General features: G+C 37.0%; 1 protein-coding gene across 2 annotated transcripts in view; it reads right to left on the bottom strand.

The window, feature by feature from the left end:
* The window catches only part of BMPR1A (bone morphogenetic protein receptor type 1A), a 138,144-nt gene that overhangs the window by 28,202 nt on the left and 84,494 nt on the right, over positions 1-25,448 (bottom strand). For both annotated transcript variants that reach the window (XM_081074672.1, XM_081074671.1), the window contains 3 exons: positions 12,008-12,217; positions 5,345-5,507; positions 3,519-3,621 (listed from right to left, as the gene is read on the bottom strand). In XM_081074672.1, coding sequence (XP_080930798.1) covers positions 3,519-3,621; positions 5,345-5,507; positions 12,008-12,074 — 333 coding nt within the window. In that variant the 5' untranslated portion in view covers positions 12,075-12,217. The remainder of the gene's footprint in view (positions 1-3,518; positions 3,622-5,344; positions 5,508-12,007; positions 12,218-25,448) is intronic.

Below are 25,448 nucleotides of genomic sequence, written 5' to 3'. Positions count from 1 at the left end.
ACAGAGATTAGGTGGGTGGTGGGGTGGAGGGGTAGGGAGGGAAAATCAAGGCCTGGGCAAAGCATGGTGATTATCATTTGAATCTGTTCTGATTCAAACCTGGCAGTATGTGAAAGCAATGGGAGAAAAAGGCTTAGGACAAAATTAAAAGAGCTGTTCCCTTCTGGTAGGTGCTAGGGAAATGGACAGTGATATTAGGAAGATATACAGAAAGTTAGACAAGTGAAGTTAAAATTTCTTGCTTGTGTCACCACTAAATGAGTTTTGAAAAACAACGTATCCCCTACACATTTTAGGCTGACACTTAACATCTGTCATCATAATAACTGCAAAGAATATATTAATGATTTCTGGTTTATTATATACAATAATGTTTAACATAAAACTGTTACATCATTTTTAAATCTGTATAGTAGAATCTAAATAACATAGCAAATTGACACTCACTATCATTATTTAAAAAAATTAACAAATGCTTCAACAATTAGAAATTCTAATGTTCCTTTTTTGTCCTTGAATTCCTTTCCACATCTCCCACAATAATTATGTCCCAATGTAATATATTTTGATATATAATTCTCCATATCAAAAAATAAATATATGTAAATACAAATTAGTGAATTTTATTTCCTGTGACAATATGTCTTTAAGTTTTAAAAAATTGTTCTGGTTTGATTTATCATCACAATTATTAGTATAAAATTGATCAAAATAATATATGTTATCTTTATTAAAATACTAAAAGTAAAAATATTTTATTGGAAAGGTATGAGACAGATGGAAATTTAATTTAAAAAAATTTGTTTTTAATTTCCATCTGTCTCATAGCTTTCCAATAAATTTTTCTTTTGCTGTTAGTATTTTAATGAAGATAAATATTACTTACTGCTAGAATGAAAAGGGTCAGAATTAATTTTATTTCTGTTTTCTATTTTCCTTTTTTTGGAAACTGAAAACTACCTGACAGGCAAACATATTTGATATTCCCAAGTTCCCCACAGTGTTACTTAGGTTTCAAATTACAACACTGGTTGGAAACTTGAGGTTTTACATCCCAGGCCTTTGATTTGTAAATTGTGAAAAGGGAGGAAAGAAAAGAGAAATTGCTTGAGAGGTTCTGTTCTTAGGCAGATGGATAGTAAGCAATATGACCTATAGAAGTTTAGGATCTGTAAAATGATTCCCTTAAGGGGCGGCTGGATGGATGGCTCAGTTGGTTAGAGTACGAGCTCTAAGGTTGCCGGTTCGATTCCCACATGGGCCAGTGAGCTGTGCCCTCCACAACTAGATTGAAGACAATGAGCTGCTGCTGAGCTTCCAGAGGGACGGCTGGATGGCTCAGCTGGATAGAGCACGAGCTCTCAACAACAAAGTTGCGGGTTCAATTCCCACATGGGATGGTGGGCTGCACCCCCTGCACCTAAAGATTGAAAACAGCAACTGGACTTGGAGCTGAGCTGCGGCCTCCACAACTGGATTGAAGGACAACTACTTGGAGCTGATGGGCCCTGAAGAAACACACTGTCCCCCAATATGCCCTAATAAAAATAAAATAAAATAAAATAAATAAAAATAAACTATCCACGTGTCAATGTGATCCTGTGAAATGCAGCCTATGTGTACCCAGGAATATGTGTAACTCAGCTTAAAGGCTGCTCAGTTACATCACCAATATGCTAAAAACTAACATATATTAAGCCTTACTATGTGCCAACTGTGCTAGTGCTAAACTCTTTACATATGTGCTATGTTATCTGATCCTTACAATAACCGCATCACAGATGAGACCACAAGAGTAAAGAACATTCCTCCAAGTTTCACAGCATATGGATTGGAACACAGACTGTCAAGCTTAACAACTAACTAGTATTGGTGAGTTCAGTTTGGGACACTCCAGCTTGGGATATTCCTAGTTCAGGAGGCCTGCAGGACACTGGTTACTACTGCTGAGCTCAATGCTCTAACCATAGCTCTTTCTCCAGTGTTTTTTAAGTGATTAAAAATGTATAGTACGTGTGGTTGATAAATATGCAAATGGCGTAAAACTGGAAGAAACCACCAAATTAGCATCCCCCCAAATCCTAACAAATTACGGCCAAGGACTAATTCTCACATGATGAAACACAACACAGACAAGTACGTGACAGCTGTATAGCAAACTCATTCCATGCCCATCTACTTCTCTGTGTCAAGAAACCAACACCACCAATAGAGAGTCAAAGAGATGGGACTCATTGGCAGTGTGAGTGTAAGACATGGGGATCTCAGCTGACCAAAAAGCTCGGTATGTTTCAAGAATATGGGGTGACAGTCAAACACCTAACATGAGATTTGGCTGCACTTACGAAAAGGGAAAGGAGTTCCTTATTCTCTGCTTTCTTCTTGGTCAGACTCCCCTCAACTCTGCATATTACACTGGGAAAATGGAGAGTAAAGGTGATCGTATAAGGAGCAGTTGAGGAGGTCATTGTGAATTATGATTTTCATTGGGCAAAGTCTAGAGGATACGGGGAGGAAAGCAGGACAAAAGCAACTTTCTTCATACAGTAAAGGGCTATCATGTTAAAGAGGGATTAGATTTGTTCTCTATGGACCAAAGAGGCTTAGGAAGGAAGATAGATATGTAGTCATGGGAGGAAAATCTTTCTAAAGATCAAGTCAGGTCATTTTACAGATGAAATGGATGGTCTTGGGAGGTCATGAGTCCGTCACTAAGAGGTATAGTACATAGAAAATAGACGGGGTGCACTGTGTATTTCATATACTCTGAAGCTAATGTGGTTTCTCCCTGGTCATCTTCATCTGTGATGGCAAAGCAATGCACACCGTGTGTGTGTGTGTGTGTGTGTGTGTGTGTGTGTTGGTTAGGATGGATTACAAACATTAGCCAAGAGGTTGAAGCATATAACCTTTAAGATTTCTGTCAATCCTGAGAATTCCTTAATAATTCGAATAATTTTCTACAATAGCCAAGGCTTAAATGTGTACACAAACAGTGCTGTTTCAAGAACACTGGCAGGATCCCCTGGGGCAAAATTACTATACAGAATTTTGAATAGATTAGGTTTATAACCGAGAACATCGTCAGGATGTGCATGAACTATTACCAAGCCTCTGATTCCTTTGCTGCTGCTGTGAAAATCACTCCACTGAAATCTCCTTAGAAGAACCTACCATTTCTAAGTTGTCTCAGATTGATACAAAGGTTACTGTCCATCACCTTAAAGGTTACTGTCCATCAATTTTATAATGCACAAATAAACGTGACAGTGTCATTTTCTGCAGCCGTAACAATTTAGAAACAAGATGATTTTAAACTTTTTTGCAAAATAAAATAAGCTGGAACTTCAATGACCACTATCGTATTACCTGAATAAGAGCTAAGTTTCCCCCAGTATACGTATTTGCTGACAAGAACACACAGCAATGTGCCGACCAGGCACACTTCTCCTAGGGGAAGTCAGTGCTTTTCATGTGGACCCCCTTCTTTATTCCACAGGCCCCAAATCTGATCTTACCTTGCACTGAAAATCAGATCCTTCATATTTCATACACCCTGAAGTTAATGTGGTTTCTCCCTGGTCATCTTCTTCTATGATGGCAAAGCAATGCCCATTAGTTCTAAAAGAAAAAAACAAACAAAAAATTAAAAACTACAAAAACCTAAAATATCTAACTTCGTATCAGAAAGTACTAATTAAATCTGAGTTTGAATGGGACCAGATACTGATGGGCTTTTTAAAATTAGAATTACATTCACATGTGATTTTTTATGCAAATGCATGGGTTTTAAGGCAAATGAAAGCTGTCACATCAGAACTAACCTAAAGGTCCAGTAAGAACCCTATGAAGGTAGAAAAGGATTTCTATTAAACAGTCCTCCATATATGAATTATTAGGCAACTTCTCTCTGCTAATTAGTTTCGTGACTGCAGAAAGCTCATTTGAAGAATTTTATGAAATCACCTTAGTTTTTAAAAATATACTTAAAAATAACTTTTTTTAATCCATAAGATTTTCAGTATTCACCTACTTTATACAATGATAAATAAGAAGAAACTTTCCTGTGAAACATAAAAACAGATTCAATGTCAAAGTATAATTGGGAAGAACAGACTGACTAAGATCCTGAGAGGCACTTTTTATTAAACATAAAAAAAGGAGAGACCTTTTGGATAGCTGATTTTTCAAGAAATTTGCATAAATGTATTTGCATTTAATGAAATTTTATAATTTTAATAATAGTATGCAGGAGTTTTCCCCCTAATATATTCATTTAGACTTTAATGGATAGAAAAAAACTTCTATTAATAAAAGCTTTTTGTGTGCCGCTTATTGTTCATATCAGTAAGTCTATTGCTTCTACTTCAAAGAATCTTTCACGATTATTCATTTTTTATTAAGGAAAAAATGTTAAGTGTGGGGTGAAATTCTGTTAAAATTGATGATTTAGTTATACTCCAGATTACTCAGCCACTAGCAAATACCCTACACATATCGGGCAGGCGCTACAGACAAGGATTTTGGTAAGAAGTTCCTTGATGACATAGTGGGGAGCATTCCCCTGTGACAGATCACCTAGTATGTCACAATAAAAACCACCACCACCGGAGGACAAACACCACATTTAAGATGTGAGGAACTATCACATAATTTCAAGATTTTACACGTAATCATTTATGCTTTATTTCTGGTCACATTCAAAGATGGTACAACGGTTAGAAAAAGTATAAAGCAAGAAATTTATTATTACCTTTATAAAAGGTAATTATTAATTACCTCATCAATTAATTGACTGATGAGACTGTGTTGTTCAGGGAATTCTTGTTTTGGTCAATTAAACCAATTCTTCAAATACGGAATAGAATTACGTGATCATATATAAATGTGTTTTATATAAGTAGAAAAATTAAAATGGTTATAGAAATCATATTTAGGTTGGGGAGTTTGCTTGTAAGAAGAGAACATAAAATTACTGTAATTAAATATCACAGTATCATTCTTATATGTCTAAAATATTTCAGCCAATTTAGAATTAATTACAAGATTTTAATGGAATTTTCATGTTTTCTTTTTGGTAATCTCAAAATTTTCCATAATGAGTATCAATAACTTTATGACAAAAAGATAAACAAACAGCAGATTCCTTTTATCTTGTTTAACAAGCTATATTACAATGTTACTCTAAGAAAGTAACAATAGTAATAAGTGTTCCTATATACAGTACAAAAAGCTTTTTGGCTCTTTGGAAAGACAGGATATAAAGTTAAGGGAAAAAACAAACCTTAGACAATGTAAACAATTCTTAAAATAGCACTAAGTGCAAAAAGCATGAAGTCCTTACATGCACGTGTTATTAATAGCATCCTCTGGGCAGTGTCCTGAGCAGTAGCACTTTAGAAAAGGCAAGGTGTCCTCTGGTGCTAAGGTTACTCCATTTTCTGACTTCTGCTGGTCGGAGTCTGATTTCATCCCAGTACCATGGAGCATACTGTCTAGATTCTGCCCTGTAATCACATATGAAATTTGTAAATAAACCATTTTTGAAAAGCTAATTCTTTGATTTTAGTTTTCAATGAGGAAAAGCTTCTAAGTTTTCTTATCACAGTAATTGTAGCTAATGTGTTTCTTTAATTAAAAATAAATTTCACACAACAGACATTTATTAATAACCTATTATATTATACACAGAATTACTATGCCATATAAAGTTGAAGGCAACAAAGGAACAAGACAAACATATAAAGAAACAAAAACTCATAGACACAGACAACAGTTTCGTGGTTACCAGAGGCTACGGGGGGCAGGGGGATGGTAGAAGAGGGTAAAGGGGTCAAATATACAGTGATGGAAGGAGAACTGACTCTGGGTGGTGAGCACACAATGTGATATACTGATGATGTATTATAGAATTGTACACTTGAAACCCAGTTTTGTTGACCATTGTCACCCCAATAAATTTTAATTAAGAAAAAAAATTAATATCCCAGATATTGTGGGATATATGGAGGTGACTATGCCACAATTTTTGCACTAGTGAAATACAAACAAAAGTGGCACAAGGAAGAATATGGTCTTAACTTTTAAGAAAGGTACGTTGAAGCAATTTCAGGGAAGGCTGAGATTGCTTCCAATCATTGAAACACAGACAAATTATGTTTATTTTCTTATACTCTTTAGTTCAAACCTTGTGACTAGCTTTAAAAAAATAAGTCCTTTATTTGTGCCTCTGTGTGGAAGTGGAGTTACTAAGCTTCTTGCTTTGGACTTTAACTGCTTAAGTAAGGGAATTGTGAGAGCACTAATCACATTATCTGGTGCCTTTTATCTTAAGGTCATTGGTTCAAATCCAGACTATGCTGCCAGAAACTGAAGGTTATTCTTGCATTAGTCTAGTAGCTTCAAATGACAGATACTGTCATATTTGGTACTGAATCTTTCAGGCTGAAAGTAGAACAGAACTAAAACAATGTTTTAGTAATTCCTTCCTCTGTCTGAATCAGCTGAAATTGACCAGGCTATTGTTTGTAGGGTTGATCTCAAGGGAATAAAATGCAGAGCCAAATAAGTAGGAAGCATTTAAGAGAACTGGGTATGTATTTAATTATAAATGTTAATTAAGTGGTTCAAGCCTTAATAATGTGGACGTGACTTTAAATTTAGCCATACTGGTGAGAAGAACTATTGAAAAGAAAAAAAATAACACATATATACACATTGACAACAGGAAAAGAATGTGCTGCTAAGTTTTAACGATTCCATACCTTGAATTTTAATAATCTTCAGTTAATCCTCTAAATTACTACAAAACTTAAAGACATCATTTATAGGAAGAATGTCGACTGTTTTACATATATATATATATATATATATATATATATAGCAGGGGATGGGGCAGGAAGGGAAGAAATCACTGAGCTGGAAATGAGGAGACCTCGAGTTTAGTCTACCATGGATCTACCAGAGTTTAGCTAGCTGGACGATCATGGATAAGCCCTGTCTCTTCTCCAGGCCTGATTTACTCAATAAGACCGTAGAGCTAAAGGACATCTGAGGTCTCTTAATGGCTTTAAAATTCTACTACAGTAACAAAGAGAAGCATCAGTTCAGCTACAGAGAACAAATGGCAATATATCCCATGCAATTGACTTTTCAAAAATCTAATGATACCTAGAAAATGCAGTATAGTGTGGAAGAAATAACAGTAAAAATAAAGTCAAGGGTTCAAGTCCTGATTATGTCCACAGATAAGTTCCTCTCTGAACCTCGGTACTTTATTAAAAATGGTAATAATACCTGCCCAATTCAAACCAAGAGACTATATACAAATCAAATGAATGTATAATAAAAGGCTTAATTAAATATAAAATAGTATGCAAATGAAAATATTACTAAGAACCGATATATTAAAAGATCACTGATACCTAAAAAATTCAAAGTTATATGATGGTTAGTACATATAACTTCCTAGAAAATTATTTGAATTTAGGAGATAAAAATCTTCATTACAATAATTTGCATCTGGGATTTATATCATCTCAAATATTTATTTAACAAAGCACTAATTAGAGGCTTACTATGTGTAGGCAAGGTTTTGAATTCTGGAAACTGATCTCATGTCTTTGAGAAACTTGGAACCAGGCAAAGAGGGGAGGAGCGACAAGCACAAAAATAAATACAATGTGAAGTGATATAATACAAACGTGCTACGTAAACAAAGGAGCCAGGAACACAAACTCATCCTAGGGTGTCAAAAGCAATGAAATCTGAGCCCCATCTTGTAAGATTCACCAGGCAGAGGCATAGATGCAGACACACACCTAGCAACGCCCCCCTGTACCCCCTCCCTAGGTAACAGCACCATTTAAACCATCTCCATGCTTTAAACAAATCTTTTTGTTGATGGTTCCTCGATTTATCTATCCCTCCAGCCTTGACTTGCTTAAGTACCTCAAAATTAACTTGTCTAAAATGGAACTCTTTCTTTTCTCCTCCAACATGGTCCTCAAGGCTTTTGGCTCCACCTCCACAACAGACTTCCAGCTCCACTGCTATTACCTGTGCCCATTATATCATGCCACTTCCAAGATAAGAATCTCCACACTGATCTCTCTACTACTGTTCTTGGCCTCCCCAATCCATTTCCCACATAGCAGTCAGTTATCTTATAAACATAAATCAGATCCCGTCACTCCCTTACTTAAAAGCAATTAATGGCTTCATCCGCACTCAGAACAAAATTCAACATCCTTCACTGTGCCTACTGAGGCCCAGCAGGCTTTGGACCTGATGTGTCTCTCCAACACCAACTCCCAGCACCTCCTCTTCTCATGCTCAAGCACTCTGGCCTTCTGTCAGTTCCTAGAACATGCCAATGTCTTTCTATGCACAAGTCCTGTATTTACAAAGCATACAATTAAGAGGCCTGGGTGGGCTGGGGCTGCAGGTTATATTTCAAAACACATGCAAAAAATATTTAATAGCTTACATGCTTAGAAACAAACACACACAAATAAATATATAAATACAGAAATAAAGAGCTGAAAGATACAAGTGACTATACGCAGGGACATTTACACCATGCTACTTTGTCATTAACAGCAACTTTCAGCATCAATGATTTTCTTAGACTCATTCCTGGCTAAACAATTTTCCCACTTCCCCAGCAATCTATATTGCCTTCCTTAGTATCCAAAAGAAGAACCCCTCCCCCATCCTTCAGATAAAACATCTACAGTAAGAATCAGAAGGTAAAAGACAGAAGAGTTGGAGACTAATGGGGTATCAAGGCATTGCATGTACGAGGTAGTCAACAACAGCGGTTCTCATTAATCTGTGTGCACTGAGCAGTGACCACTGAAGGTTTTTCCAAGTCTTCCTTTCTCGACTGGGAATTTAGCTAGTACTTGTCCTACTTGTTCTTCATCATCCCATACTGGGTGCGTTGGGCATCGGTAAGTTCTCTTTCAGCTGCACACTGCTGGACCACGAAGTGTCACATCTGGACCTGATGGGGAAGGATACACACTACCCAGAAGTCCTGGATTAGTAGCTGAGTGCACTAAGGGATGAAACTCTGGGTTATAAATCCCTTTGAGGAGGAACTGAGTATTTCACACTAACATCAGCCCTTTTAGTAGACGCATGTGAGAGGGGTGTGTATGGTGTTAGGTAGACAAATGTGGTGGTCTACAACAGGTACTTTAGTTCTTCTACTCCCCTTTATCTTGCTGGCAACACCCACCACACACACGCATGAATGCGCTTTTTTTGTTGAAGTGTTTGCCCCTCCTTCATGTGATTCAGGGAAGCACAGCCCTATCCTCAGTAGAGACAATTGTCAATCTAATAATTTTAGTTCCAATCTCCCTGCCATTGTTTACATAAGAACATGTAATAAATTCTGCCCAATACAATTAGAAGGAAGTCTATTGGGGGGAGCATGGGGGAGATGCCTGGGGAAAGATTTCTTTACCAAGTAAAGAGACATACATCTCTCTTCCTCCACTGAATACTGTAACTTGAAGCCTCTACATCTGCATGGGATGTCCGTCCCCTCAGCAGCCAGTGTGGCCATGAAGTGCGTTAACCTGTGGCTACATTGCTCTGCAGAGGACAGCACCATGAAATAGAGAAAGAATGTGATGAGGCAAAGAATTAACTAACTGGAGTGCCTGTATGTTCAAAGTTTTTGATGTGTGATATTACATTTTCCTTATTGTTTAAGCTTTTGTTTATTTTGGGTTTTTGTTACTTATAGCTGAAAACATCTTAATTAATAAAGGAGAGAAAATCTGTTCCAGACCCTTTTAGTTGCCCAATGGATATCTGTTTTCTCATCTGCTTAGCTAACAGAACTCTGATTTTGTCTGGGGGGAAATGTGTCCAGCCCTAGGGAATGGATTTAAGATATTAACCTAAGCTGACTGTCACAATCCTATTTCGCAGTTTTCCAGTAGCTCTAGCAACCGTCTCGGTTTAACCAATAAAACAAGATAAAGTCAGGACATTAGTTTCTGGGGACACTTTTGCTTTCCTGATAATAAAGCCCAGCTGGCGCAAGTGCTGGCCCTTGTGCCAGTTTTCCTTCCTCCAATGCAAATAATAGTAGCCATCTTGTAACCAAGAGGGTAAAGGCAAGAAAATTACAGAGATATCAACCTTGATACTACTCAACTACTGAATGAACACCAGAAAATATCTACTATGTAAAAAAATAAATCTCTATATGTTTAAGTCACTGTTTGTTGGGCAATTTTTACTTAAAGCTAAAATCCACTTCTAAAATTTGTGACCAAGTCAAAAACAAGGACTAAATATCTATCAGATGTTAATATCGGACCACTCATTCTTCTGTTACTTGAGTAACAGAGTTACATTTATCTCAATGTAAAAGAACTTCAATCTATATGGTTAACATTTGATGCTCAAAATATTCCTGTTGATGTTTAGGATAAGTGCTACTACTTCTATTTTTCAAACAAGGAAACCAAGGTACAGAAAAATTTACTTTCCCAAGACATAATTCAAAAGTTGGAGCTAAAGTCACAGTTATTTCCATTAACACTACTCTATAATCCTTCTTAGTAATCTCTCAGAAATAACATTTTTCCTACATTGGTTCTAGTTCTTTCTTTTCTTTAAGAGCAAATATTTTTATCTTACCATTTGAAGCAGCTACAAACTAATCTTTTTTGAAAGGAAATACAACAAATTTTGCTGTTTATCAGATAAATTCTTACTAAGATTTTTCACTTATGTGTGATAACTAATTACCAATTTATTTCATCTAAAAAAGTTCATTATAGAACAACTTGAATCAGTGTGGGGAATGAGAATCTTGTATCATATTGCCTCTGTGTGATCGATATAGATTTAAAAAATTTTTAATACCAAATAGAGATTACCTGGGAGTGAGGTAGCAAATCTAAACGTTATTATTAATTTAACTCATCTTCAAAACTATGATAGCTTTGGTTGATGCTAATCAACAGGCGTATAATAGTAGATACCAAAATAAAGGTGTTTTATTAAATAATGTGAAGTTTCATTTAAAAAGTGGCCTTCTGCAAGAGGGCTCTGTATTCTGAGCATGGTAATAATAATAAAGGGTATTTATACCTAAGACAAAATACAAAGAAGATACAGAATTCATTATTATGTTCATTCTTTAAAGTGAAAAATGACAAAAGGTGTATGTTGTTAATCATACTTCTTCATGTTAGCAGACATTAATCCATTATCACTGTGAATAAAACATTATGAAAGAGCAATCTGTAAAGTCATAAATTTAAGATAAATCAGATGTCCAATAAGTTCTACCTAAAATCCTTTTGCAAAACAGTCCTCTCTCTTCAGTTTAAAATATTGTTCTAATTAAGCCATACAGGAAAAGTTCATGTGCAAATACAGTCCATCTGACCCTAAGAGTTGCACAATAACTTCCTGTTGGGGGTTTCTAAGCTGTGAACACACAATAGTAAAATTACAATACTGGTCATAAATAAAACTTTGAGTACTTTATGAAGACAATTTTAGCATTCAGTACACACAAGTGCCATTTATATTTCTGAAGTCTTTTAACAACAATGGAATGATTTTTTAAATTATTCATATTTATTCCTCATTGTATTTTAAAGGAGATAGGAATTTTAAGGCTAAGTCTTGAGTATCTATTACCCTGTGCTTTAGCAGGTCAGGTACTTTATTTTATACTTTCTTTATCTCATTTAATCCTTACACAACGCCTATGTTACAGATAAGGGAATAGGTTCAGAGAGGCTGAGATTTTACAAGTACTTGAAAGTATTTCTATCACAGTCAAGTCAAAAACTATTTGGCATATTTTGGGTTTTGCCTCTTTACTTAAAAGTTATGCTGCTATAGTGGGCCTCACTGTTCAAAAAGTGACATGAGTTGAAAGAGCAATTTTAAGAATGAGTACTTTTTTATATACAGAAATAAATTATTTGAAAATACAGGATTGCTTAAATGAACATTGGGTTACCTTGAACACGAGAAATGACGAACAGATAGGCTCCCAATAATATGATGTAAATATATAGCTGAGTCATTGTTCAATTTTAATGTTTCGTGTACACTGGCACCTGGTCTTGTTATGTCACTAATTTAAATGACTTTTATTCAATGAGATTTTCTTGTAAAAGGTCTCAATCACTTGACAATGACTCCAACTTCCACTCTTTCTCCTTGACTCCTGAAAGATAAACATATGAAGAAGGTAATGAATATGAATGAATTCTGAGAAGGTTTTCAAAAACAAAGAGAGGAAAACAAATGCACAAACATAACTTTAAACAATGAAATATATTTTTAAAGATTAAAGCTATATATATATATATTTTTTTTAAAAGGCACTGTAATGCAAAAACTTAAATAATTTAGTAATAGGTTATTACCTCTCATGACCTTAGATTAATCATACGTAAAACAAGGTAAGTGCACTAAACAATAGTCTTTTCTGGCTGCTGTAAAGTAATTACTTTGTTATTACCAAGAAAAATTCTAAATATAAAGAATAAAACAAAAAAAGTTGAATTTAAAATAGTAAACTATTCATTAATAATCTTCCAAGTCTTAAATGTGATAAAAATATCTTGAATCTTTCCAATAAATAATTTATTCTATGGATAGAAGAAAAAGCCTACCTAGAAAATCACACATTTAAGTATGCTGTATGCTTTATCATTAAAGTAAAACTAACAGAAATGTATCTTAAATAAAATTATTTTCCTAAATACTGAAAATCTGACTTTATTAGGATAAAACTGAGCTTTTAATATCGATGATGGGAAATATAAGCTCTTCAATTAAGGCTCAGCAATTATAAAAGTTAAATAGGTAACAGAAAAAAAAGGCTAGTTTGTACAAAGGTGCATATAATTCTGTTTCCCCCCATCCTATTGGTTCAGGCATTCTGATTTTATTGACTTCAGCCTGAATTATTCCTGAATTAAAAATGTTTTTATTCATTTACGACACAACTACCCCAGCATTAATTTTACCATAAATAACCTGAGCTTCCTATTTTATCTACCTAAGAATTTCTGATGTTAATTAGAACTCCAAAGGCACTTCCAGTATTAAGGAAATAAGGTTTACAGTGAGATGTCATTTATATTATACATTATATATAGGGCTTAGTTCTAAAATCTCTACAATTTCTCACATCTCTACTATAAAATTAACGTGCTTCCCATCTACATAATGCTGAACGAATAAGATGCAAAGTCTAAGATAATTACAGAAATACATCTATAATATGACAATAGCATTTTTTTGGGAAAACTTGACTTTATACAATTATGATTCTAGGGATGCTTGTTCCAGGTTTCAAATTCAAAAGAAATTTCCAATATATTTCCAGTCCTAACTCTCTTTCCTTCTATTTGCCTAGTAAATATTTCGAATAGGATTGCACTCCACCTGAGTAAATCAAACTCATTAACTTTCCTTCTCACTCCTCAAGTCCTGCCTCTTCGTCTCCACTTGCTGTCACAGTCATGGGTGGCACTCTCTGTCCAGCCACTCACTCATACCAAAAAACCTGGCCTTGTTTCTGCCTCCCTCTCGCTCTCACCCCCTCACAATATTTTCCCTTATTTACTCATTCACTCACTTATTCACCAACAGCATTGTTTGAGTTCATATAACAGATAAGTATAAGGTGCTAGAAAAACAAATATGAGCACGACACTTTCTGCTTCAAGGAGCTCAGAGTCTTGGGCAGGAAACTGACTGCTATGATTGGTTCCATCTTTGTGTTTCTTCTTCAATTTATTTAAAGATAATATGCGGTCTTGTCTCATCAGAGGTACAACCAAGGCATCTTGCAGGGCAGTTGATGAGATTCTAAGCACCTGCCACACTCATAGTCCCTTTCAGAGAAAAGGGATTATGTGTGTTTCCTTACACATAAACATCTGTGACTCTGCTATCCTGGGCAGAGTCCAAATTCTGAACCTGCCTTAAATAGGTAACCTAACCTCTCCGAATAAAACTGGAATTATATTAACTTACAATTATTTTGAGAACTAAATGAGCTAATACAAATGCAGATTCATCTCTAACTACTCACCAGAGCCATTATCAATGCTTTGAACATATTAATATCAATGTATCGAATCATCACAACTACCTTATAAGATAGGCACAATTATTATTTTCATTTTACAAACGAGGAAATTGAAGCAAGTAGAATTTAAGAAATTTACCAAAGATCACACAGCTGATAAGTGGCAGAACTATAATTCTAATCAAGAAGATATGATTCCAGGGGGTGGCTGGACGGCTCAGGTGGTTAGAGCGCGAGCTCTTAACAACAGGGTTGCTGGTTCTATTCCCACATGGGCCAGTGAACTGCACCCTCCACAACTAGATTAAAAATGGCGACTGGACTTGAAGCTGAACTGTGCCCTCCACAACTAGCCTGAAGGACAACGACTTGAGTTGGAGCTGATGGGTCCTGAAAAACACACTGTTCCCCAATAATCCCCTAAAAATGAAAAAAAAAAGTTACTCCCTGGATTACTCTGTCTGCTGGGTGCAGCATGCGGTCCTGGGGTCCACAGGTGTTTAGAAAAAAAAAAAGAAGATATGATTCCAGAGTCCAGATGTTAACTGCTACCCTATACTGATGGCCCTGCTAGATGTTTTATGTATATTATATAATGTAAAATATACATTAAGTATTTTATAGGGCCTGCAACAGAGCAGATGCTCAATATAACTTCCCTCATCTCATACATGTTTATGACACAACTTGCCAACCGGGCACAGGAAGTAACAGGTGCCACCCATGACAATCCCATCTGCAAGAAATTGTTATAGACTAAAAAACCGTAGTAACTTATATGGAGAACAGCTATCAGCCAAGGAAAGGCTAAAGGTACAATGGTTTCAAATGTCTCCTTTGTAACCTAACAATGGAAATCCCTAATCTTTAAAAGAAAAATGGTTTCAGCTGATTACAAGCTCATTACACATCAGCGCTTATGATAAATTGCTAAAACATGATGGCAATCTCATTGAGAATTGATTGAAGCACACTGCATACTCAAAGATGGTGAGGACCCATCTTACTTTATTCCATCTGGTCAGGCCTCTTAAACACTTTAAAGAAGAATGACAGGAATGCGCAGGACAGAGAAATGACTATACTTGAGATACAGCCGAAAGAACCAGGGTCTTAGTGTGAATGCACCTCTGTCAAGTACACAGCAGGCAGAATGGAAACAAGAAGAGACAAATTAAATGACTCATCAGATTCCTTCCAACTCTGAAGTCCTGTGTGTTCTTGCCATTGACTATTAATTTATTTACTAAATATTTGGTAAGTGCCTATTACATGCATGATTCTGTTATTAGACACCAAGAATATAGTGATGAAAGCAAAATAGACTCAGCTTTCACGAAGTTCATTCATTAAACAAGACAATTGAGATATTCAGATATCAAACAAGGCAATACAAATGATGCTCAAAACTTGTGGTACATGCAAAGAAAGAAAAGTGCTAAGTCCTGATGGGACATGGGGTAGTGATCTAATCGAAGCTAGATGGAGAGGTTGAGGGAAGCAATGCTGAAAAGTGACATTTAAAGAAAGGGCGGGGGTGTGTGTGGAGGGTTAGGCATAAGAACGGCCTGTGCAAAGATCCTGAGGCACGAAAGAATAAAGTTAAGAAATGTTGAGAATGAGGGGTTGTGTGGTAGGAGACAAGGATGAAGAGACAAACGACAAGGACCAGGTCAAGCAAGATCATATGAAGGAGTTGAAATCTAAGAGGGATGGGAAGGCAGTTGTCTGACTTCTATGTAATGGACCGGAGAGGACAAAAGCAGAAGGAAATTGACCCGTGAGAAGGATACTGTCATTGAGAGGGGAAATGGAAGTTAAGATTGGGGGGGGGGGTACCAAGGATGCATTCAAGATACACTTCACACAAAAACTCGACAGCACTTGTAAGGGACTAGATGTGAGGGAGTGAGGAGTCAAAGAAGATCCCTCCATTTCCAGCGTAAGCAATTACTGAAGTGAGGACAAGTGGATTTTTAAAGGAGTGAGGAGAAGAGATCAAGGGTTCAATTTTGGACATTTGAGATTACCCAAAGGGAACGTCTAATGGGCATTTTGGTTCTGAAGCTTAAAGAAAACATTTGGGACTGAAGACATAAATCTGTTATGTCAACAGCATAGAGATATTTAAAGCTATGGCTCTGTATGAGATGGCCTTCTAAGAATGAAAAGAGGGAAGGGCCCCAGAACACCAACATTCACTTAACAACTGGATTAATGAAAGCATCAACACCACATGTATTTATTTGGCATTCACTGGTAAAATAAATTCATGGTCCAGAATTCATCATGAACAATATTAATGTAGTTTATATTACCACAGCTGGAATATAAACTACTGTTCACAAGTGATATATTTTTTTCACAGATAAAAAAAATCTAGAACCATCCAACTAAGCCCCTGGTGGATCTCCAAGCCTCAGAAAATGTATGAGATAATAATTTAAGAGAGTGAATTCGGATGTCCATCTATTGGTTTTGTGGGGGTCAGGAGTGAGGGTCCCCAGAATGTGTCACGCAGGCATGCAGATTATTTAGAGCTGAAAACAACTAAAGCCCAACAAACTCAAGAAGAGGGTGTGTGTGTGTGTGTGTGTGTGTGTGTGTGTGTGTGTGTACGCGCGTGTTTACTTTCCTCTTACCTGTCTAAAGAGATTCAGATAGAAAAACTTGCTTCAGGAAGAGAACCTTAGCATATTCACCGTAGCACATATGAATTAAGTGTGGCAGACAGATAGGATCCAAGCAAAAATCTGTTCTAGGTTCCCCTTCTGTGTCTCACTGTTTCTGGGTGGCCCTGCAAGAATTTGTTTCCTAAATGTTAGCTCTTTCCCATCTACCTGTAAATTGCCTGCCTCGCCCTTAGTCCAAAATGACATATATACCTGATTTTGCCTCACTGTCTTTGCAGTTTTCATGCTTATGGGAATTCCCCGTGAATGCATTAAAATTTGACTTTCTCCTATTAATCAGCTGTATGCCTTTTGAATTATTCGACCTGTCAGAAGAACTAAAGGGGTAAGGGGAAAGTTTCCCCTGTCCTAACAGTTTCAAACATCAGCTCTAGTATTTATTTGCTATGCAATTTTGGGGAAAATTACTCAAGCTATCTTGATAGGTGTCGATTTCCTTAGGCACAAAATGGGGATAATATTACTAACCCAAATGAGTTAGTACCTTGAATTTCCGTATTAAACATAAGTAAGTGACAGGTGTCAGTTGTTACTGTTGTGATTATTGTTATTAATAATATAAATACTGATGGTTTTCCCTCTATTTCTCCCATCATATTAACTGTTTCTATAATTATAATATAGCAAAACAGTAACCTTATTTTGCAACCATTCTTGAAACTGAGTATTTCATAATTTTAACATCTGAAAATAAAATGTATTTTTTAAAATCCTACAATTCATCAGAATTTTTATATTAAATTTTAAAATATCTAAGCTTGCAATGTTAAGAATGTAAGGAAATACAAACATTTGAAATGCTGCATAATCAAAATTTTAAAATGATGCTGGCACTTAAAAGCTATTATTAAATAGTCCAAAAAGGCATCTAAATAAATTTCCTTCACTATATACACTGATTGGTGCAGTCTCGTCTTCAGGAAAATAACACTATGGCAAAGTTACTCAGTAAAATCTAAATAATTTCTTTTTAAATAAAAAAATGTGAAAGCTTTGCAAACGGTAAGAAGGCTGAACCAAAAGTTCAATCAGAATTTAAAAAAACACACAAAAAAACAGGAAAAGGCTGAAGTCAGCTGAAAAAACAGACTAAGGTCATTCTTTCCTCTTCCCATCAAGCCCCCAGCCTTAATTTTTTACTTTCTACTCATGAGGTTTGGGAATTCCAACAAGCTGGCCAGCTGCCAAGTCCATCAAGCAGTAAGGAGAAGACCCCTCCAGAGGTCCTCCCCCCTCCCCCCCACCAGGCAGCTCCAGGCGCCGGGTCTGACAAGCTTTCAGAGAATGCCTAGACTCACTGCAGACTTTCTGGCTCCACAGCCATTGTTTGCATGGCTGTTTTGCTCCTTATCCAGAGCTTGGATTAGCATAAGAATATTGTCTTTTCCTTTAACCAGCAACTCATCCATTCCTTCCCCATTTCTAACCTCCACCCTCATCAGTCCCTGAACTAACATATACACATGTGACTGGAGCAACACTGCTCAAGGTTATTTTTATGTCAGTGTAAAAACCAATCTCACCCAAATCTAAACATAAACCCTTAAGGAAACAACATGCTTAAAGAGTTTCGGGAGTGTGTCTGCCCTCAAAAACAGGAATCTCACCAAAAAGCCTGCCGTGGAGTCCATGCTGTTGGAACTTGTGATAGGTGAGATTCATAATGAGGTCTTTGGAAAGTCTGAAAAAGGAGCAAACAAAACCAACCACCTAGCTAAATCCTTTCTAAAGACATTTCTAACTGCCATGTCTTCATCACCTAGAGATCACTAATTTCATCATCACCCCCAAAATTACTTTCCAACTACACTTTACCTTTCCCCAGCACTCAGTTATTTACTCAAAACAAATTTAATACATTTAACCTTTGTATTTCTGCTTAATCACCCCTTCTTCATTCAAACCCTTTCATTTCTCTTCTGTACCTGGAGACTACCGTCCCCAACACAAGGTAACTTCTGTGGATGAATAAAGGGGTTCTATGGAAAGTAACCTCACGGGGTGATCCGATCATAAATTCCTCACTGGGCAGGTCACAGTGGGTAGTCTGCCCCAGGCCTACAGTAGTGAAAGGTTTGAAGCCAGCCCTGTCCATTGTTTCCGTGCATCTAGGTTAACACATCTTTGAAAGGAGTCTTAACCTCAAGAAAGCACAGAATCGTAACTATCCTGTAATCCAATACCCGCCTTGCTTATTCCCACCTCCACGGAATCTCCCGTTCCCTCCTTAATTCCAAATGCATAAAAGGAGCTGCAAAACTGCTATTCTCTGGAGCATTTGACATCTTCCTCCTCTGCATACATCGTCAGTTTGGCTCAAATAAAATCTTATAAAAATTATCTACAGGTTTGGCTGTATCTTATGTCAACACTTCCAAAAACAGAGAGGCAAGATAAACTAGTATGGCATTATATATACTTGATGCATTTATATGTTTTCTATCCCTCACTTGGGGTATCTCAGTATTAGATGCACAATAAATGCTTCTGGGTTTATTAAAAAATCTGGAGATAATCTACTTTCAAAACACCATTCAACTTTGTACTACAATTTCCCTAACCTTAAGTTTCTCCGAAGCTTTTTTGCTTAACTGCATTAAACAAAAAACCTCACAAATAATTAGAACTACATGATCCTATGTAGTAATTTATGGCACATCTGTGCTCAAGAGATTCTTAATGCCAGCTATTAACTGAGGGGCTTTGGGTGTCATTCTTCACTCTCCTCTGGAATAAGCACAAATGACCAAAACCAGGTAAAGTCAATTAGTGGTTGCAAAAGTGCCTGGGAGGGAACAGTGTTTGGTCATCCTTACAGGTCTATCACAGGTAATGGTAAACAATACTGCCTGTGTTTCTGCACAGTATTTTTTATATTTTTTTCTTTATTAAATTTATTGGAGTGACACTGGTTAATAAAAATTATATAGGTTTCAAGTGTACATTTCTATAATACATCATCTGTATATCACATTGTGTTTACCACCGAGAGTCAGTTCTTCCATCCTACTTATTTGACCCCCTCTTCCCTCTTCTACCATTCCCCCTCCCCCCTTACCCTCTTGTAACCACTAAACTGTTGTCTGTGTCTGTGAATTTTTGTTTCTTTATCTTGTTCGTTTGTTGCTTTCAGTTTTATATCTCACATATTATTGAAGTCATATAGTTCTCGACTTTTTCTGTCTGACTTATTTTGCTTAGCATGGTAATCTCAAAATCCATCCATGTTGTCGCAAATGGCACTATTTCATCTTTTCTTATGGCTAAATAATATTCCATCGTGTATATATACCACATCTTTTATCCAGTCATGTATCGAAGAACCCTTTGATTGTTTCCGTGTCTTGGTCATCGTGAATAGTGCTGCAGTGAACATAGAGCACGTATATCTTTACAGATAAATGTTTTCAGATTTTCGGGGTAGATATCCAGAAGAGGGATTTGCTGGGTCGTATGGTAATTTTATTCTTAATTTTTTAAGGAATCTCCATACTGTTTTGGCTGTACCAACTTACATTCCCACCAGCAGTGTATGAGGGTTCCTTTTTCTCCACAACCTTCCAACACTTGTTATTACTTGTCTTGTTGACAGCAGCCATATGAGGTGGTATCTCATGGTTTTGATTTGCATTTACCTTATAGCTAGTGAAGTTGAGCATTTTTTCATGTATCTGTTGGCTGTTTGTATGTCTTGCTGGGAGAAGTGTCTGTCCAGGTCCTCTGCCCATTTTTAAATTTTTGATTGTTTTTCGGGTTGTTGAGCTGTATGAGTTCCTTAGATATTTTGGATATTAGCCCCTTGCAAAGTATTTTTATACAGATAAAATCAGTATAATATGGTAGTGACGAGTTCAAGGTCTAGCATAAGACAGATCTAGGTCTTCTGTGCAGATTAGATGAGAAACTCATATATAGTATTTAACGGTAACTTTATTTAGCTCATTACCATCTTTATAACCATCTGTATGACCCTTACAGCAAGTAAAATTATTCCTACTTTTACGGAGAAAAGACAGGCTAGGGGAGCTAAGGTGACTTGCTGAGTTTCACATAGCTAGCAACTGGAAGGACAAACTAAAACCCAGACCGTCTATTCCCAAGTGCAGTTTTATCCAGTAAGTACATGAGTAAATACATCAAAAGGGAAACAGGGAGTTAATTTTTATTGAGCCACGTAAGACTTTATTTCATTTTCACAACTCTAAAGGAAAAAGCAAATTTAAGCAACTTGTCCAAGTTCACACAACCAACAGTAGCAAGCCTGTGGTGGACAAAGCCACAGCCCCACTCATTACTGCACAGTGAGGGGCTGGTAGGTGATGAGAAAACACAAAGTACAGTGCCGCTCAACGTTATTACTACTGCTTTTTAACAAAAAACAACACAAAACAAAAACAGAAAACTCAAACTTCTATCTAACTACTCTGCTTTGGGATGCTATGCTGGGATATTGCTAATCTGTCTTTCACTAGCTGGCTCCCTGATAGGTTCTGCCTACCAGGAAACTACAGAAAGCTGGACGAGGGGAGAAGAGACTTCCTTCTTTCTAATTTTGTTCGCTGTTTCTGTCAGAGTCACGTGAACAACATCCTTTGCCCTGGCGGCAGCAGAAGGTTCCAGTTTCCAGCGTCCTTCCACACTCCCGGAACCAGCCTCCTGGCCCCCATTCAGACTCAGGGGGCCTACACCTTAGGGTCTGAGTGACAGCTTTTTAAGGCCCAGCTCTGAGCTCTTAATTTAAGAATTAATTCTAGACTCAGTACATTTTACTTTTTCTCAGCACAAATAATTTTACCCCATCAAGATTAGAAATTTATTCAAGATTGGTTGGACTTTCTGTTCTAACCTATGTGGCCCAAGTCAAAATGCATGACAGAGTATCAAAATTTAGAATTAGTAATTCTGAATAAAGTTGAATATCTTACAAAAGATACTTGATAACACATATGCAAAAAAACCACAGACGGGTATAAGAAATATTTACTTTTAAGATAGCTCAAATAAGTATAAGAATTGACTTCATGTGATAGCAGCTATAAAATTTATTACTTCCGATCTTTCTCCTCTCGACTCCCAAATCTGCTAGGCCCTCAGTCTTTCCCAACTCAGCCTCTCTATTCTTTTAGTTTCCCATTCCTAAAATCTTGGAGTCATTCTTGACTACTCCCTCCTACCTTTTCATATTCCATATACTTTCAGTCAGCAAATGCTGTTGGTTCTACCTTCAAAACAGATGCAGAACCTATGCACTCACTGTCTCCAGCTGCTATCTCTCTGGTACAAGCCACTAATGACTTTTGCCTGGATTACTGAAATAGCGTCCTAACTGGTCTCTGCTTATCCTTGTTCACCTACAATATATTTTCAACACGGCAGCCTAAGTGATAATAAAGTGTGTTAGATCACATCACTCCTCTGTTCAAAACCCTCCAATGACTCCCCAACTCCAGCCACATGAGCCCCTTGCTTATTAGACGTGCCAGGACCTTTGCATTTGCAGGTCTCTGCCTGTAACGTTCCTCCCCAAGACAGATAGCTTCATGTCTTGACACCATACTTCTTCCAAGTGCTTACTCAAATATCCCTGTCTTATTTCCAGTGTTCCCATTGCCCTACTTAAAAATTGTAATACCAACCCCTATCCTCCTCCTCATTTTTCCCCCTCTTTAGCACTGGTCATCCTGTAATTTGATATATAATTTACTATTTATTTTGTTTATTGCCTGCCACCTACTTCAGTATGTCTGCTCCATAAAGGGCAGAGACATTAGTGTATCTTTTTCGCTCTGTACTTCTAGCACCTAGAATGGTACTTGGCACATAATTGGTACTAAATCAATATTTGCCAAGGGAATGACTGATTATAGCAGAAGGAATTAAAATGTTATACCAATTCCTTTTGCTTTTATATACACATAAGTCTTTCCCCAAAGGGCTGTGCCATGGATAAACTATTCCATTTCCTTATCTCAACACAACTGAAATGATACAAAAACCACACCACTTCCTTTTGCTCCCTTCGAGCCCTGACTTGTGTCAAGATCCAGCGAGAAAAATTTTCCATTGTTTTCACTGCATATACTCAAGTATGAGACATAAATTCAAAAGGCTTGTATAAGTAAACATCATTTCCCAAGTGATGCTTAAGGCAAACAATGGCTTATATTCTCCTAGTACCACACAGTTATAGCAAGTTAAATAATTGTGGAAATAATCACAGACAAGAAAATAACAGTCCTTTCTTTGGTACAATGTGGTCTGGCAAAGGGACCTTCAAAGTACTATCTAAACTCAACTGCAATCTTTCAGGAAGTAAACACAAGGTTCAAAGGTTAACATTTATATGTAAACTGTAACTTACCAAAGGCCTGAATAAGGCCAGAGGGTGTTAAAATCAGATGTTAAAAATTCTTCCCTGCCAAGCATAAATCACAGACTACAGGAAACCAAACCTTGCAAACCTATAGGTCTAGGAAAGAACATCCTCAAGATTACAAATTCTTGCTTATTAATGTGAAGCACTTGGAAATCCAGGAAGAGTTTTCCCCCTTGTGGATGAAACATCTAGATGCTATTTTCTTTACTCCGTGTCAGAATATCTCTTTAGGTTAAAATGTGCTAGTTTAGAGTGTGTTCATGAAGAAGTTCTGGGCCATGAGATGGACTTGACATTCACTTGTTTACAATATGCAGCATTGCTTTGCATATTGTTAAATTTTCTACAGATGTATAAAAATTGTATCATTCTATATGTATATTTCTACATGTATATATTTATTCTATATACTTATTTTTCACTCAACATTGTGAGTGATTTCCAGGATGGATACATATAGTTCTCATAATTCAATTTCATTGTACATAGTGTTCTATCCTAACAATATCTTAAGCTCTATTTATTCATTCTCCTGTTGATGGAAGTTTCAGTTTTCTTTCATATTTTGGTATTATAAGCAATGCTGCAATAAATAAACTTGAAGAGATGCTTTTGTTGTTGTTGTTGCTATTTGGGCAAATAAATCTGTAGGATAGATTTCCAGAAATGGGATTCGGGGTCTAATAGTAATTTTCGTAGATGTTTTGGTAATTCCCATTGAGATTATACCATTTTGCACTTCCAAATGCGCAACACTGATGTAAGAACAATTTTTAAATGTTCCTGAAGGACACAAGAATAAACCTTAACATATGTAAAGATATACTGCATTATAAATAGAAAGCCTCATTATCATGCATGTCAATTCTTCCTAAAATAATTACAAATTTAATGATACTCTTTATCACATTAATGTTTCCTTCTATTCTTAGTTTGCCAAGTTTTCATCACAAATCAAGTGCTTTTGCTTCATCTATTGATATAATCACAGCTGTGATCCTCCTTCAACGTGTTAATGAACAAATTAATAATAATCCATATTAAGAGCTTTCTCTTTTTTAAAGATTTTATTGGGGAAGGGAAACAGGACTTTATTGGGGAACAGTGTGTACTTCCAGGACGTTTTTCCAAGTCAAGTTGTTGTCCTTTCAATCTTAGTTGTGGAGGGTGCAGCTCAGCTCCAGGTCCAGTTGCCATTGCTAGTTGCAGGGGGCGCAGCCCACCATCCCTTGCAGGAATTGAGGAGTCGAACTGGCAACCTTGTGGTTGAGAGGACGTGCTCCAGCCAACCGAGCAATCCGGGAGCTCAGCGGCAGCTCAGCTCAAGGTGTCGTGTTGAATCTTAGTTGCAGGGGACGGAGCCCACCAACCTTGCGGGACTTGAAAAGTTGAACCGGCAACCTTGTGGTTGAGAGCCCACTGGCCCATGTGGGAATCAAACCGGCAGCCTTTGGAGTTAGGAGCACAGAGCTCCAACTGCCTGAGCCACCGGACCAGCCCAAGAGCTTTCTTAAAGAGAAAACCATTTGTGGTGGTTTTTAAATACATCTACAAATTCTTTCATATTCCCCTCTTTAAGAGGTGGAACCTGATTACTGAGTGTGGGCTAGACTGACTGCCTTCTGACCTACAGAATAAAGTGGAAGTGACAAAGTACAACTTCTGAGACTAAGTCTTAAAAGGCAATGCAGCTTTGTCCCTCCTCTCATTCTTGGATGAACCACTCTGCGGAAAGCCAGTTGTCATGGTGTAAGACATTCAAAGTCTTACAGAGGAGAGGGCCACAGATGAGGAACTGAAGCCTCTTGCCAACAGCCACACAAGTGTGTCATCTTGGAAGCGGATGACTACAGGCCCTGCTGACATCTTAACTACAGTCTCCCGAGATATCCTGAGTCAAAATCACTGTGCCTGAATTCCTGTACATTAAATTAAGGTTTTGTTGTTTCAAGTCACTGAGTTTGGGAATAAACTGTTATGTAGCAATGATAACTAACACACTATCCTTGAATTCCTGGGATAAATACAAATTTGTCATTATTAAATAATAAATTGTCTGTTCTCTATCCCTGGCTCCTGGGAGGGAAACTCTAAATCCTTAGAATTTCATGGTAACAGGAATAATTTTATTTTAGACAAGCATCATATCTGGCTTTATGCTAATGATGACTCAAAATGGGAGCTAGTAATCAGAAAGACCAGGTGATTAGAGGGCTGGGGCTTTGAGCCCGCCCAGTCCCACAGAGGGGATAGGGCTGAAGACTGAGTTCATTAACATGGCCAA

Source organism: Rhinolophus hipposideros (assembly GCF_964194185.1).
Source record: "Rhinolophus hipposideros genome assembly, chromosome: 15".
Classification (NCBI taxonomy): domain Eukaryota; kingdom Metazoa; phylum Chordata; class Mammalia; order Chiroptera; family Rhinolophidae; genus Rhinolophus; species Rhinolophus hipposideros.
Note: the sequence above shows the minus strand (reverse complement) of the source record. Positions and strands in the feature narration are given on the sequence as shown.